Below are 17,070 nucleotides of genomic sequence, written 5' to 3' on the forward strand. Positions count from 1 at the left end.
GTGCAGTTGTAAGTAATTTTAAGCAACAGTGCATTCGTAGTTCCAGCTTAATGCACATGAATTCAGCTCAGCCAGGTAAACCTGTTGTTCCTCCATCTTCCCATGTGGCAGCCTGACAGGAAGGTAAGTTTTGTAGGAGGAGCATAATTATGCCTTCAGCAGTTTTATTTTGCTGCCTCAGTCCTTAGCATTCACTTGCTGCTGGGAACTTGGCTAACATGTGTGAGGGCGATGGGCCATGGGACTCCTGATAATATGAATTGTGCCGGACTACTGCAGGTAAGAGCCAGCTGAGTTTATCTCTTTTGATGGTATCTGCACTGTATTAGCGTTTCTAATTGAGTCATATATTGCAGCAACACACGAATGTGCTCGGTGTATTGTACGGCATCATGTTCTAAAGAGGTGTTAAATTGTATGACCCTTTATTCATTTTTAATAAAGAATGTCTGCTTTGATATTTTCCTTTTATTTAAATTCTCTGTGTTATTTGTTTACAAGAGCACTTGGTTGGAGATAAGTGAGAGGGAGGCATCGAATTACCTTATTGTGCAGCTGCTTGCTTTTAAAAGAGCTCACTGAGGCATGAAGTTTAAATTTTATCACCACGTTGAAAACTTTTAAATAACTTATATCATAAGTTTTAAATAGAATAGTGTAACTCTACAAAGACTACTGCTCACTGGTTTTTTTGTTTTCTGTCTTTGTCAGAAGCTGCTGATTGTAGTTCACATCAGGCAGATCATATGTAGTTCTCTCCTGTTTTCCGTCCCAGAGGAACTGGAGCCTGACACTCTGGTTGGATCACTTAGTAAAAACTTTTCTCCTCCATATCAGCTCCTGCCCCACAAGTACCTGAGGATGGACATAAACACGGGGAATTTCTATACCACTGAGTTAAAGATGGATCGCGAGGCCATCTGCCCCGCAGAGAAAAAAGCTGAGGAATGTGTTACTTTATACAATGCCATCGTGGGGCCCTCAAAAGACCTTATACAGTTTTCTGTGATCATAGAGGACATCAATGACAATGCGCCGCATTTTGAAAATAACAAAATACACCTTGGGGTGCCCGAGGATACGACCGTGGGGACCAGTTTCCTGCTAGATACTCAGGCTCTGGACAGTGACACCGGTCCTAATGGAGAGGTGCAGTACCACCTAAAAGGCTCTGATGGAGCTTTCGGTTTAAAAATCGAAGAAGACAGCTCTTTAATTATGTTGGTTGTAGAAAGAGCCCTGGATAGGGAAACTCGGGACCTGTTTCAGATGCAGCTAGTGGCCACAGACTGTGGTGTAGACCCTTTAAGTGTGTCTGCAGATTTAATAGTCACAGTGACAGATGTCAACGACAACTGTCCAGCCTTTAGCTCTGATAGCCCACACAGTGTCACCATCCCAGGAGACTCTCGGAAGAACACAGTGGTCACTCAGGTTAGAGCCACAGATCCAGATTTAGGACCAAATGGTGATATCGTTTACTCCCTCAGTCCCAAAGTCTCTGAGCAGGTCAAGACGCTCTTTAGCCTCAACAGTCTCACCGGGTCCATCAGCCTTACACGGGACCTTGAGAGCGACAACTCAGAGGAGCTCGTGTTGAAAGTGTTAGCCAGCGGCCATCACTGCCCTCCAGCAGACACTCAGGTAACCATATCCGTGCTCCCCAAGGCGAACCAAGAGCTGACGATCAAGATCGGGTTCATAGCGGAGCATCAAAACCAGACTATGGTGTTACAAGAGAACCAGCACCCCACTGCCTTAGCCGTTTTAGAGCTCGAGGGTGACAGCATCTTTAAAGACTTATTTCTTGCCATTGAAGGTGAAGTGCCTTTCACTTTGAGCCCACAGAATGGCAAGTATCTGCTTTCCACATCAAAGCCCTTAGACTATGAGATGGATCGTGAACATCATATTTCCGTGGTAGCACGCGTGAGATCAGCTGAGGGATCTGTGATCGTTCCTTCTAGACGTGTAGTCACGGTGCTGGTGGCAGACATCAACGACAATGCGCCATATTTTGTACAGCCTCACTACGAACTCCAAGTGGAAGAAAACAATCAGCCAGGAATGTCACTGCTTCAGATCTCGGCTTCAGATTTAGACAGCGGAGAAAACGGCATGGTGACATACAGGCTTGAAAACTACAATCCAACCATGTTTAGCATTGATTCTGTAACAGGTCAACTCTCTCTGCTGGTTCCTCTAGACAGGGAGCAACAGAATGTACACAGACTCACTGTGTTTGCTCGGGACAGCGGCTCTCCTCCCTTGGAATCCATGGCCACTGTATCCATTCACGTTCGTGACCAGAATGACAATCCACCTGTTTTTCTTACCCCTCACTTCATCTTTTTCATTCCTGAGAATGTTCCAACATTATCCCAGGTGGGGAAGGTGGAGGTGAAAGACCCAGATAAAGGGGAGAATGGGACAACAGAATTGTATGTTGTAAACAGCAGTGCACCTTTTGTTGTGGATAACACCCAGGGGATGCTACGCACCACTAGGAACTTGGACCGCGAGACAGAAGACCGCTATGAACTCTACCTGCTGGCCAGTGATCACGGCCAGACAGTTGCTTTGACTTCCACTGCCAGAGTGACCATCTTTGTGGAAGACATCAATGACAACCAGCCAAAAGTGATCCTTCCCGGCAGCAACTCCTCATGCCTAACTGTCTCTCCAGGTACCCTGGCAGGTGCCACGGTAGGAAAGATCTATGCCATCGATGAGGACTCTGGACTGAATTCAGAGATTACTTACTCAGCTACGGCACCGGAGCTTTTGCAAAACAGAAGTCCCTTTCAGATCGATTCAAGGTCAGGGAACATCACCTTAAGCCAACAGCTCCTTCATACAGACCTGGGAATGCATCACCTGTTCATTGTGGTCAGAGATGGGGGTAAACCAGTTCCACTTTATACCACTGTCTGGATGAATTTGTTGGTCAATGACAGCACAGAGCCTTGCCACTTGGACCGGGTGCCCACCTGGACAGGGACACTAAACTTGGTTCAAACCCCTTCAATGGAACCGATCTGTGACGTGGAGACAGCCAGATTTTCAAAAGTGATTCTGTTAATAGGCCTGGGTATGATGCTGGTGTCCACATGCTTGTTTGTGGCCACAGTTATTTGCTGCCTAAAACAGAGGAGTAGAAGTCTGAAAATGAACAAGAGAGCATACACTGAGGCGAATGAGATTCCACTCAGGCTCAAAGACAAATATTACTCTGATTAATAACAGCAAGCAATGTGTAAAGCTCACAGTCTCAAAGATAAAAATGTCCTGTGAATTAAATGTATTCTGTGTATTTGTCAAGGGCTTCTTGCATTGTAATAAGTCATTGATTCAGTGTGATGCACGGTGTATTCAAACATGTCGACTGCAAAACTGACAGGTTCTGTAGAAATAAAGTTGATCCATTTTCTGATAATGGAACGAGCATATACACGTTGACCTGATAAGTGAAATATGTCAAGCCATCCACAAAAACGTATTCCCTGACAATTCTCTGAAAAAAAACAACTAAATTCAACTGTATTTCACAGATTTATTCCATAGCAGGCCATCGGTAAGCTACCAGCATTACAGACATTATCTTTAAGGATTATTGCCCATGACCCCTGCGGGTAGAAAGATTGAAGTAATGGTCTGTTAGGTTGATTGGTCCTTTCTCAGATTTCTGACTGAGTGATGGAGAGTCTAAAGTATTTAGACACACAAAAGGGTTTAATGTTCCTCGGTTGGGGAAGTGATGAAAGTCTCTCAAGAAGTAACTCTGAGATGAGCTCAGGAGGCAGAGGGTGGCCACGGACAGGTGAGAGGCGGCAGAGGGAAGGCACAAAAACATCTCAAGTAACCGCCTCACACCTGTTACTTGATAGCACTGCTTTTCACCCACAGAGCTGGATCGCACCAACAAGGCAGAAAAAACCCCAAACCTACCGTACTGCACCCAGTAACCTGACAGGCTTGTTGTTTTGATAACAGATGTTTGGAGTGAAATCACACCGTGTTCAAAGACACAATTACAAAAGACACTTGCTCTTGTGTTTTACTGATGCATTTGCATGCTGGAGAACAATTGAAATATCAAACCAGGTTAAGTGATGCATAAAGTATGAATGAGTCAGGCTGAAACGTGTTTGCAAATCTGTCAACACACAGTCGAGCACAGAGGGCAGGGTAATTGTTTCAGCTTTCTCAAACGAAAAAGCTCCCCCACCTTTTAAAATCATCTTTACAGTATCATAAACCATTAAGAAATCCTTTGAAGCTACACCTGCGTTAGAGGGAAGAAAGGAAGCAGAGACTCGGTGCCTGTAAAACACAATGTACAACAACCTGGTTAGTGGGGAACAAGGCTTGTATAACATGAGTGGTGCCTCTCTGAGGATTTCAGAGCTGGCGGCTCAAAAAATAAATAATCTATTAACACTTCGGTGTGAGATTTACTATATCAAATGAGAAGAAACAAAGACTGCTACATAAAAATTACAGACTAACAGCAGATCTTTACATAAAAAACATGTAGAAATGTATATTAAAGTATATTTATTTTATTTTATGGGGGGGGGTTGTTTGTTTTTTTGTTTTGTTTTGGGGTTTTTTACATAATTTATTGATTGTTATTGGCCAATTTTTAGCCCCAACTACAGTCCACTGGGGGACGAAACTAAACCCAAACCCTTACAATGCTGTTGCAGGGCAACGCCTGCCATCTACTGGGCGCAAATGAAGCAAAATAGGGTTAATTTTGTTTTTACATTTCTGGTATTAGGCCAGAGGGAGGAGATGAATCAGAGCACAGTCTCTCACTGCGACACAGTCAGGTGCCCTGGGATCAGGAATGTTTCCTTGATGTGCACAAAAAGGACATTTTTATCTTAATCATGTTCCCTTTTTCTGCTTCTTATGCTGAACATTTGATGGATGGCTATATAGCACAAAAGAGAGCTGTCGTGACAGATAAGTGATTGCATATTACAAAACGAAAGGGACTCATTGAAACTCTATCTTGTTAGGTAAGATCGCTAAAAAATAAACACTTCTCATAAGTGTGCACATGTTTATAGTTTTCCTTTCGCTGGAACATTCCAAAAGAGGTTAAAAAAAAACCGTGACACCGTTTATTTGGGTTGCTGGGATGCCACTTCAGTCACGGTAAAGTGTATCTCACTGCAAACAGATGATATCTGTCAATTTCCTGTAAGAATATCACCTGAACGCTCAAAGGGCAACACCATGATAGCCAGTGTTATCTCAATCAGAGGTCGTAGACCGTCTGAAACAACAAGCTCGACTCAACATGATGTACGACTCATTCCTCATTTGCCTGGACATGTTGGCATTTTGACTTTTAAGACAAAAAGGTCTTAGCTAACCACTGTTTGTCCCCACACACACGAGAAGAAGAAAAATCTATTCTTCTCTGTGAGCACGTCTGTATGCAAATGAGCGTCAACAATGGACTTAGTAAATGTCCGCAAGTTTAAGGACCCCCGGCCTCATCATTTCTGCTCCTTGAAGTTCATTGAAAAGCGACATTGTTTCTTTAAGGTTGCACTCGCAGTCATCGGCGGGTCTGTCCATTGTTGGGGGGAACAAAACAGCGAGTTGAGATTGATATACGGGGGCCGGAGACAAGTTGCGCATATCATCAGCGGACCAGCTGCAGTTCGGGCAGCGAGACAGTAGCCGACAAGTCCTTGAACGCATCTTTCCAGACATGGGTAAGAAACTTCACACAGACTAGAGTCTACCTTTATTAGCTTGTAGTATGTTCTTATTATCACTTCTTTTCTTGATTGTATGCGATTGTTCTGGGAGGGAGGGGAGCAGTGAGAGGGCATCAGAAGTTATTAAAGTGGGGGCTCTCTTTTTTTGTCAGTGTAGAGGTCGGCTTCTTACCGGCTGATATTATGAGATTTATTTCATGCTTGAGATGGCAGGGCTACTTTTCAGACGAGCCTTGTCGCATTTGCTTTCGCTCGAAATCCTTCTCAATTTTTATAGAGGCGATTTGGCCCCAGCTTTTGCATTTTCAAGACTATTCCTGCAGGGCTTGTCTTTTCATTTGGGTCACAATCAAAGAGCCAGAGAGGGCCGCAGTGATTCGTAATTGGCTAATTGGCACAAGGTGCATCTGAAGGCCGGCCTGATTGACTGACTGAGGTTAGTGTTAAAACTTATGGATTATGCTGATACAATGTGTGTGTATATTCTCTAAAAAAAAAAAAATCTATCTATATGTACTATATATAATTTATTGTGTAGCTATGTTATTCACAATTTCTTGTCAAACTCTGTGTTCTGTGCACAAACCCTCGCTATGTGAATCGCATGCAATCAGTTTGCATGTCTGGTCATGCACAGACACCCAACAAAGCTATGCGTTTGCTTAAAGAGCCATCTATTTGCCCCTCCGGCCATCTGTGTTTACTGCAATGGTACCAGCTACAGTCTGCCTGCTTCTATTGTGCATGTCTGTGTGGATGCATGTACACATTTACACAGTTCCATTGTTTGTTTCTAGGTTTGCTTTTTCCATCCTCTTCCAGCACTGGCAGCTCCCCACTATCATTTTCTTGTTCCTGTGTCTTCTTAGTAGGAAGTCTGGTGAATATGCTTGTGTGTGTGCCCGCAAAGCACAGAGGTGCCTCTGGCCTTTGTTTGCTTGACATTGGTGGCCCTTGTACCCCCATGATGGTGTGGCACAAAGACTGTTGTCTCTCCAGTCACAAAAGCAGCCACTCTTTCTGTTTCGCTTTGCCTTCTCCTCAGCGTCCTCCCTCTTTTCTCACACTCTCCATCCTGGCTGGTGAATGGAGTCAGGGTGTGAGATGGGGTCAGAGTCGACACGTCCCCATGCCCGTGGCCCTTGGCATCCATTCAAACAGCACATGACTAGTGGGGGGAATGCACAGACTTAATAAGCGAACTTGTGTGTTTACAGCTGCAGCTTGATCAATGCTGACATTTTATCTTTAAAAGGTTGCTTTGGCTGGCTTTGTTTTTCCTTATTGTATTTTTTACCCCTAGTATTATGTAGGTAGGTTTTTGGGTTGTCAAATTTCATGATTCTTATCTCTGGGGTTTTCTGTCGCCACCAAGTTCAGCTGTATTTTATGCCAAATGCTGTGTTCGTGCTATGAAATCAGATGATAACCTTTTTGTCTACTCCCAATCATGAAAATTGACAGAAGCCCTATATTTTTTAATTATCAAGGGTAACATGAAATAGTTTGTGTAGAAAGGATCTGCTGTTGGATATTTGGGGCACGAATCACACAAAGTTAACTCTGAGTTGCACGTGTTTAGATTGAAAGAACGATCAATAAACTGTTCTGCAGTTTTAAGCAGCACAAACAAACACAAACTATTTAGCTTGTCTGTGCTGGGGTGGAAGCAACAATCTCATAAAGGGATGTCTTAAAACCAGAACAAATGCAATCAAAACTATCTGCATGGCACAAATCGGAGTTCAGTGAGAGTAATTTTAGTTGAACAGATCATTTTAAAAGTTGCGGCACAATTTAATTTTCATTAGCTTGAAAGAGTGAAAACATATTTCCTGTCCTTGGGAGAAAAAAACCATGCAGTATATTCTTTAATATTTCGTACGTTTTAATGGTGTACTATGTCTTTCCGCTGTTCATAATATGCTTTGTTTTCCATGGCGCTGCATGTCGACTAATAGGTTGCTATGAGTGCTGTATGCGGTGTTTGGGTGGGGTGCCGTACTGTTCCCTTGTTGCCACACTTCTCTGCTTCTCTGGCATTGCCCTCTTCTGTGGTTGTGGGCACCAGGCACTCACAGAGACAGAGAGGCTCATCGAGACATACTTTGCACGTAACCTTCAGGACTACATAACCCTAGCCTACATGTAAGTCGTCCTATATTTCCATCATCGAAGCGTGATCAAACCTGATCTTCAGACTTCTCATGATTTCGTCTGTATTTTGAAGGTTTAACCCTTTTAACCTCTTAACATTTTCTTTTTCCTTTGCCACTCTCAGCATTCAATATTTCCAGTATGTCATCTATGGTTTGGCCTCCTTTTTCTTCCTCTACTGCATTGTGCTTTTGGCCGAGGGCTTCTACACTACGAGCGCTGCAAGGCAAACCTTTGGAGAGTTCAGGAGCACCATGTGCGGCCGCTGCCTCAGCTCCTCGGTGAGAGGGCCCTGAGTGGGAAAAGTAAAAAGGATTGGACAGATTGGATAGGATTTAATACATATATCACTCCCTGGTGGGTGGTGAGCTGAAAAATCTTAAAGCTCCTAAAGAAGAAAAAATCTTAAGGGACATGCAAAGATAAGCATACAGTGAGTGTTTGAGTGGTCTAAGACTTGAGTAGTTGGAAGAGGAGGCAAAAAGGGAGATAAGTAGAACTAACCTGAAAAACAAGCGTGGCTATTAAGTGAGTCACGCCTCATAAAAACACTCTGAGATTGTGTGCATCCATTTAATATGATAATGCACCCTAATCTGTGGCCTGCTCTCTCCTTGTGCAGTTTATAGTGATGACGTATGTGCTCGCTGTGCTGTGGCTGCTGGTGTTTGCCTTCTCGGCATTGCCAGTCTACTTCTTCTACAACATGGATGCTACCTGCCACACTATTGATATTCTGACTGAGACCCCAGCAAGTATCAACCAGCTTTGTGTTGATGCGAGACAGTACGGTAAGAGGAACTCCCATCGCAGTCAGTGTTGGGCCTCCTCATGCAAAATCCATTCACATAAGGCAAACCTGTTAACACACGGCATATTTATCTTATGTAAACAAATCTCTTGAAACGGCCATTTCCAGTGATGATTTCTTGCCAAAGAATTGGGAAAATTAAATCCTGATTATGGTTTCTGCTATAACCTCCACTGTTCAAAAACTCTTTAGCACGCTCGAGGTCAACAGCCATTCCCACAGCTGTCTGAGGCTTAACCTAAGGACATAATGCAAACAATATAACAATTAATACAGAGACAAAGCAGCTGGAGGGGAAACGGTTATGAGGCTATTACTGTGGCAAAACTATTTGTGCGTGTAGTTTTGCTACAGTAATGGCCTCATAAACAGTAGGCCACACACCTTGTGTTGACACTATTAGCATGCTAATGTAGTTAGCTGAGGTGCTTGCAAATATATTGTTGCTCGTGGTCAGTGGTGGGAAAACTCAACTGCCAAAAGAGGCATTTTTGAGAAGTTTTTGACCCCCAAAAGTTTATATGGTGTGACAAAACTTATTTGATCTTTTAACACATGTGAAATGATTAGTTGGCATTTTGCATTTTTGAAACTGGAACAAAGAAAAAGTCTACACCTGTACTAGTTGGAGAATACGTGCATTTCATTCATCAGTCAGTGTTTTTGTAAATGAATCAAATTAAAATCGGTCTACTTTGATGATAAAACATTTTGCATCATAGTAAAAAAAAAAAAAAGGGGGGGGGGGCAGTTTGAGTTTAATTCCGGTTAAAGTCCTTGCTGAGATCAGGCTTACCAGTAAGCCAGCAGCATTAGTGGTGAAAGCTCTAAATTCTCTTTTTCCTCTGTGGATTTACTTTATTTGGATTTGAATGCATAAAACTATAGGGACTCAGAACTACTTATTTATGTATACAGCCATACAAGCCACTGCAGTCCGACTTCAGCAAATTTGAGAGGATAAGGTGCCATGTGATAGTCAAACACTGTGATGTACATTTTAGGTACCAAATTATTAAAACTTGACCTTAAATTCTGTGTTTATAATTGGAGATATATTTTTTTTATAATCAAGAATTGCCTAAAGCTATGATTTGAAAAAAAAATTACTATTGCTCATTTGCATTTTTCACTGGAGCCACTTAAAATAGCCCGACGAGCCCAATGCAGCTCTAGAAGGGTTCATGAACCCTGCTCATGCCTTTCTGAATTATCCACACTCAACTTTAGTACAAGTTGCATGGTGTCAAAATACATTGCCTAACTTGTAGATACATTCATTTGGATGTGTGACTCAGTGGCGACAGCTTTTACTGCACACTGGCATTTCGTGTTAGATTCGTAGTTTTTCCTGTTCTTCTTCCTGACGCCTCACATCTTGTACTTGAGTCTCCCTGAAGGCCTAGCTCTTATAAAGTTTATGTACTAGGAGGCATTTTCATGCCATCCAGAGCTGGTTGAGACTTGTCTGCTGCCTTGATTGCGCTCTCTATGGCACCTTTTATTTAGTTTGGTAACATTTGTGAATGATTAGCAGTAAATGCAAAAAGTGCTCCTGAGGTCATTGGGATCTCATTAGTTTTGCAGCAGTTCTGTCATATATCATAGTGCTGATCAAATTAAAATCTCAGCAAGGCAAAGACACTGGAGGGAAAAGTCAGACGAAATCCAGAGGGGAACATCAATCTCTGTAGGCTACAGAGTTTCGTGGCAGCTCGCATGCCACTTAAAGACATTTTTCCTAAAATCCCCCAGAACGTCAGCTTTCATTCATGCTCCGTGGGCTATGTTTTGTACAGAATTTCATAGCAATCCACCTAATGGCTGTCAAGATATCAGTCCAGACTAAAAGTGTCAGCAGACCCACAGCACAACGCTGCCATCCCTGGAGCCCCAGAGTGTGGCTAAAACACATTTGCCACACAATGAGGCACACTGTTGCACTGAGTGATTTGTTCTTTCATTACACTGTCCTGAGGGTTAAACACTCGCTAACACATCAAATGTGCGTATTAATCTGCAGCTGAAAATAGTCCCCAACATACACACACACAAACTCTTCTGTTTGGTGGAAGTTTAATAAATTTTAACATGCCTGGCTCTGTGGTTTGATTTGAGCGCCGCAGACCATGAAAGTCAAAAAGGATTTAGAATGAACAAATTAATTGATTTGTTGTGGACCTTTAATGTAATTTTACAGGCAGCAAGAACAAAATATAATAATTCTATCTTTTTATGTGCAATTGAGTGTTATATTTGAGTACATAAGTTTATTTTTTTCAACAGGACTCTTGCCATGGAATGCAGTACCAGGGAAAGCTTGTGGTATGACCCTGTCCAGTGTCTGCAAGACAAGAGAAGTGAGTACGATAATATGAAACAACTCGAGGTCTGCTGTCATGTTGTACAATTTGACTGACATAACACAAATACAACATGTTGTATTCACTAACAATAATCTCCCCCTACTAGTACCGCATGACCTACGACCTCTACATCGCTGCCTTTGCCGGCGCTGGCATCACGCTCCTGGCTCTGGTGAGTGATTATGCTGAGGTTGAGGCCAGTCTGGCTGCAGTGTGGTAATATAACACTGGTGTTATGGCTCATGTGACTTAGTGACGCTCAGAGTGTAGGCGACAAGGCATCTCAGGCATCCATGACTGATGACCTCTGTACTGTTGCTCTCTGTTCCTCTTTGTCAGCTGATGCAAACATCATAATAATGCTGTAATGTCTGGTGTTCCAGCCATGCAAGCAAATTGTGCAGCCATTATACTCACATGCTTCATTACAGAAGCTGTTATGTTCGTTTTATTTTCTGATTCCTCTTGTTTCTCTTTGTCTTTTCATAGCTGACCTATACTATGTCAACCACCTATAACTTTGCCGTTCTGCGGTATCTGGGGAGAAAGGGCATAGGTGCACGGTGTTAGGACCCAGCTTCCTGTCTTTTCTGGCTTCACCACGAACATGGGAGTTTAAATCGATGGCAACTCTTCTTTTTTATGTGATGTGCACACTACTACGTCTGCTCCTGGATAAATTTTTTTCTAAACTTGTTATATTTTTACTTTTCTTATTATAAGGAAGTTTTTTTTTTTTAATGGTTTTATGTTTTTTTTTTTTTTTGTGGGTGTAATTTCTGCTTTGAAATCGTACTTTCATTTTTTCTGATGTTTTTCAATCTGTGCCAAAATATTTGTGAATTATTGCTCTTGTTACTTGCCAAGTTCAATGTTTGAAATGAATTTCTGCCTCCCGCTGTACTCACAAATAACACAACTTTAACAAATTACCATATGTATTAAATGACCACTAAATTAGAAGATGTGCAGGTAGTTTGCAGCTGTTAATAAGAATTGGGGATTAGAGGTTACTATGGCTACCAACCATCACATCTGGCTGCCATGGTAGCAGACAAGCATGCACTTGCGGTCTTATGCTGACCTCCCGGACTTTTCTCACGGGCCGGAGAAAAGCTCCAACAATGGAGTCATGTCTTTCTTAAAAGCTAACCAATAAGAAGCCAGTTCTGGGGCCACCTGCACCATTACTCTCTGCCAGGGGTTATATTGCATGTCAAGGGACAGGGTCCTCTGGACAAAGAGAGGGTCAGACCTCTCCAGAGCCACAATGTAGCTCTTCTGGGACAGCAACAACACACACATACAACTCATCCACATGCTGCTGCATGGACCCCACCCCCAACACCAACACCATGTAAAATGGATTCATGGTAAAGGGACAAAGGGGAATTTTATTTTGAATAGTTTCTTATTGACAAAGGGACAATTTGTTTTTGTTTAGATCTAGTGAGGTCTGAAATTGTTTCTCATAATGTTGAGATGGCAGAAGCACTAGGTGCTAATACTTGAAGTAACCTCATAATATAAGCCCAAAACCACTTTGTTGAGGTGTGATACCCCCTGCTGGTAATGAATGGCTGAGGTACTTAAATAGAAAAAGGACAGGTTTGTTTTGTGTCTAATTCTTTAGGGATTTTGTTGTAGTTATTGTATAACACTTGTTTTTCACTTAATGTAGCTTTTTTCTTTTAAACATCTGGATATTCCTAACAAAACCTTTTGAATCCTAAAAAGTAGACTTAGTGGAAGCTTAGCATAGCTTCTAATATTGGATGTGTCATGTTGCAGCAGTTTCATTTTCATATGTCAGTAATATTTAATTTAAAAAGAAGAATGCTTTGAACTGTTTGTACACATGGCCTCTGAAAACATTTGTTTGTAGACTTTATGAAACCTCAGTGTCTGGTGTATTATCAGAATGTGAAGCTGATGGTTCATCCTTGGCTTTTTGCCACATTAGGAGGCCAAGGTATTTTGTAAGGTGTTTTGTATTCTCTCCTCGTGTGTCCACAGGTGCACTGTTCCCTTCACTTGGCTGTGTACCAAGTCTACCTGAAGATGCTACGACACAGGGCAAAAAATGAGGAGAGAGGTTACGACCTGTATAGGAGACTGCAGAGGGACAGAGGAGGGATACTGCGCTCTCCGTACTCTGAGAACAACCTGTCTGACACCTTGTGAAAGGACATTTTGTAGTAGTTTTGGTAACAAGCTTTCTGCAATAACTGTAACACCAGAGCGTGTCAACAAATGACACTGTTTTGTAGATTGTTCCACTTTAATAATATTGTAGAGGCATATTTCAACAGTTGGGGCATGATACAAAAGCAGGGTTTTTTTTCTTAACCAAGCATTACAACTTCGTATTTATCCTTATTTCAACACAATGTGCTGCATGTGAATAATTTCTATAGATTATGTACTTTTTCCTTAAAATGTACTTTTGAAGGCAAATGTGAAGATTTCCTTTCCTGCCTCAATCTAATTTGACAGTATGCAGCGGATCCTTCTAATGAAGGGAAAATAAAAATGTAGCACATGGTTTGATTTTTGTTTATAATGGAGAGGAACACCATTCACCATCAGGTTCCCACACATAGTCATTCAGTGACACTCAAGGATTTGATGCAATTTAAATACGGCACAGTTTGGGGTTAAATCTGAAGCTGTTTTTCATTTGGGATGTTGCTCCAAAATCCAGATGCTTCATTTTAACCTTTAAACGTTACAGATATCTGCTTTAAAAAGTGAAGTAGCTACTGCTAAAAGGGAACCAGTAGTATAGAGATGCATTTTAGTGACCTGTTAAGAGATTAAAAACAGGTTTAGGTATTGTTTTTAAAACTTTAATAACACACTCAAGGATTTTCAAGCAACATGTACCAAAAAAAAGAAAAATAGGGTCTTTATTTGGTAGTTTGCATGATTTATTTGTAGCCAAGCACTGGAGCACATTCGTGACAGGCTTCTACTCAGCAGTGCAATAAGAAGGGAAGTTTGTCATTACAGTAACACAGAATCAAGATGAACACACTTAAGTTTCACACAGCTTAACTCGTACTCCTTGGCTGAGCACTGAAGGGGGAACGGATGTTAGGTGTTGTTTTGTACATCATTATAAAATGAATACAATTTACACAAGGACAAGCCCACAAAAAATTAAAAATCAGCTTTTACATTCAATATTACAGCAACATTAAAAAAAAAAATACTGACATTAGGCAGGACTGCAGTGACACAGGAGATGGTATTGTGATACTGAAGGTTATAAATATTGGATTCTCAGGCATGTCAGACTTCAGGTAAACGCTGAGATGAGCTACATTGTTGAAACAGGATTAAACTGGAATCGTATTATAAGACATCAGCCTTTTGTCTCATTACAGAAACATTAACACTGATAATAAGCAGAAAGCCCTCATTTTTGCTTTGAATTAATGTAGACTACCAGCCTGATATTAAAAGCCCTACTCACTTCACAGTTAAAAAAAAAAAACAAAAATACCAGTACTCAAACACACAATCAAATGCATGAGCTGTTGTAAGCCTACATTTCCAAAAAAAGCACATAATAGGAGAATATGACAGTACCTGATTAGATTTGGTGCACTTTGAAAGTGAACCTCTTGTAATGTTCGCCATTAGTCTGCACGCTCACAGAAATATGATTCAATTTTGACTCGGAAGGCAAACACTGTGAGCCCACTCTGACGGACGACACAAGACCACCAACGTTACAGAAACCGTTACGAGAACACAGGGGCCATAATGAGAACTTTATGCATCCCATAAAAAGAGAAATATTTTATCCGATTCGTGCAACTGAATTTGTTGCTTGAGAAGATGCAGTTTCAAGATCAAAATAATAACAATACATTTAAATGTTAAATTACATTCTTCAAAATGAATTTAAGCTATATTATTGTTTTAAAACAAGTTTTTTTTAAAAGCAAATCCCTCAGGCAGACAACAGTAAAACAATGGGGAAGAAAAGTCAACAGTATCTGTAGAAAGTACCAAAACAACCCAGCTGAAAACAAGTAAATATCACTAAGTATCAGAATATGAGGTTGTACATTTCACTAAATACTGTTTAATGGATATGGAAGGACTCAATCCATGTGGTCAAACTACCACATTCAGCTGAGACGTATAATAATTGAACTGACAGCAAAAAGTGTATGTTGTATATTGGTGAAGTACAGGAGCCCATCAGAATAGGCAAAGCTACAATACGGGAATCTTAAGGCCTACTGAACAATTCACAAGGCAGGCACAGGATTACAAAGGTGCCATTAATATTTATAAACCTCTCTACTCATCAGAACTTTAATCTGTACCTGATCAAACATTGAAGCCCAATTTTGTTAGATAAAAATGTAAAACTACAAAAAGAAATATAACACTTTGAAGGATGGGAATGTGCTTCACACAAAAAATAAACACTATCACCAGTAGTACTACTTCTGATTCTGGACCAACCCCCCCCCCCCCCCCTGGCCTTAGTAAACATGTACATAAATTACAAGAAGTAAAAACAATAATGTCTGATTCCCTGACACATCCAGCTACAATGCAGTGGAAGAAAAATATAATTAACAGAATAAGGGTACCACAATTGTTCGCACCGTTGCTCAAATTTGAAACAGCAAAATTAAAGCTTACAATTCCCTTGCTACTGAAGACAAACAAGGTCATCTTCCTTTTGAGTGCAGCAATCATTTAAATAACCCGTACTTTCAATGCTATTATCTCACTGATGTGGGGACTTCTGAAGCTCAATATTTGCCTGTACTGGGAACACTGTCATTCACAGACACAGTCAGTGTCAGGAAAATACATTAGCTCTCCAACAACTGCCGACACATCTCATAAAATGAGACTTTTTCATGAACAGAAAATGGAGCAGTGACTAGAGCTACTGTGTGTTAAGCTGCATTTCCACCTGAGTCTCTCTTATAACAAAAAGCTTCCTATAGACTATCATTAGTCTCCATTTCCTCTGCAGTGAAAGATCCATAGAGAAGCTGGACATATTAAAAAGTGCTGGCTGTTTTTTTGTTGTTTGTTTTTTTAACATGTCAGACTATTGAAATATATAGTAACCATGTTACACTGGCTGCCTCTGTCCATCTCCCAAAAACGGAGCGGTCACAGTCAACGAGATGAAGCCTGGACAAAGTCTGGCATAGGCCTCTTTCCTCGGGGTGGTTTAGGGGTGAGAGCATTTCTAATCAGAAAAACTTCACCAACAATGCTTCTTCTGTTTATTTACTCTAGTTACTTTATTTACCCCAAACACAGAACTTATTTGGGCAGGATGTCAGCTATATTAACAGCTGTCAGGGCAGATTTTGCAAGTCATTTTAGATTTTTTTTCCCATCCATTTTTTACTTAAGCCATTCTTGACCAATTTACTAGTTGACAGTCCCCTTGCTCTTATTTTGAAATATTAGTTGGCGTTAACCAGCTAGCCCCAGCCCTTCCAGTCCTATTTTCTGCCTTTCAGCAGGCTGACCAGAATTTCTCATCTCATGGACTCAGAATCCACAGTCTTGGACTCCATTTTTGTAGGTTTGTTTTTTCTGCTCTGTAGATGTGACCACTAACCACAAGACCACTAACAAACATCTGCAGCAGGTAGAGAGCAGCTCACATGTCACTACAGCTGAGAAGAGCAAAGACAATCATCTCCAAATGCAATTCAAGGAGGTGGATGTTTGTATCTGGACAATTCTGAAGCATGAACGACTCAGAAATCAACAATCGCTACAGCACGGTGTCGTGACATTATGTGTGGCGATATTGTATAAATACAGGCACATACAAGGGGACTTGAGTCAACTGGCTGCCAGCTGGATGTATTCTGGTTACATTCCTATAGAACGGGAAGGTTGCTGAGCACAAATGTGAATTTCTTTCTATCTATACAGCAACAGAGATTTGAGATTTTAAACAATTCACCACGGTTCATTTCTTGTATTATCAGAA

General features: G+C 41.3%; 2 protein-coding genes across 4 annotated transcripts; both read left to right on the forward strand.

The window, feature by feature from the left end:
• The first annotated feature begins 165 nt into the window (after nucleotides 1-165).
• On the forward strand, nucleotides 166-3,449 carry pcdh20l (protocadherin 20-like). Its single transcript, XM_026190532.2, has 2 exons — nucleotides 166-279; nucleotides 712-3,449. The coding sequence occupies exons 1-2, from the start codon at nucleotides 232-234 to the stop codon at nucleotides 3,238-3,240; spliced, it is 2,577 nt and encodes an 858-aa protein (XP_026046317.1). The 5' UTR covers nucleotides 166-231; the 3' UTR covers nucleotides 3,241-3,449.
• A 2,102-nt stretch (nucleotides 3,450-5,551) lies between these two features.
• Nucleotides 5,552-13,620, forward strand: plp1a (proteolipid protein 1a). 3 transcript variants are annotated; one of them, XM_026190575.2, is made up of 7 exons: nucleotides 5,552-5,735; nucleotides 7,703-7,889; nucleotides 8,023-8,179; nucleotides 8,521-8,689; nucleotides 10,996-11,069; nucleotides 11,182-11,247; nucleotides 13,092-13,620. In XM_026190575.2, the coding sequence occupies exons 1-7, from the start codon at nucleotides 5,732-5,734 to the stop codon at nucleotides 13,257-13,259; spliced, it is 825 nt and encodes a 274-aa protein (XP_026046360.1). In that variant the 5' UTR covers nucleotides 5,552-5,731; the 3' UTR covers nucleotides 13,260-13,620. The 3 variants fall into 3 exon arrangements, with proteins under 3 accessions (XP_026046360.1, XP_026046381.1, XP_026046370.1); XM_026190596.2 differs by lacking the exon at nucleotides 13,092-13,620 and adding an exon at nucleotides 11,565-12,035; XM_026190585.2 differs by lacking the exon at nucleotides 5,552-5,735 and adding an exon at nucleotides 6,040-6,177.
• Nucleotides 13,621-17,070: the final 3,450 nt, after the last annotated feature.

Source organism: Astatotilapia calliptera, chromosome 2, assembly GCF_964374335.1.
Source record: "Astatotilapia calliptera chromosome 2, fAstCal68.1, whole genome shotgun sequence".
Lineage (NCBI taxonomy): Eukaryota > Metazoa > Chordata > Actinopteri > Cichliformes > Cichlidae > Astatotilapia > Astatotilapia calliptera.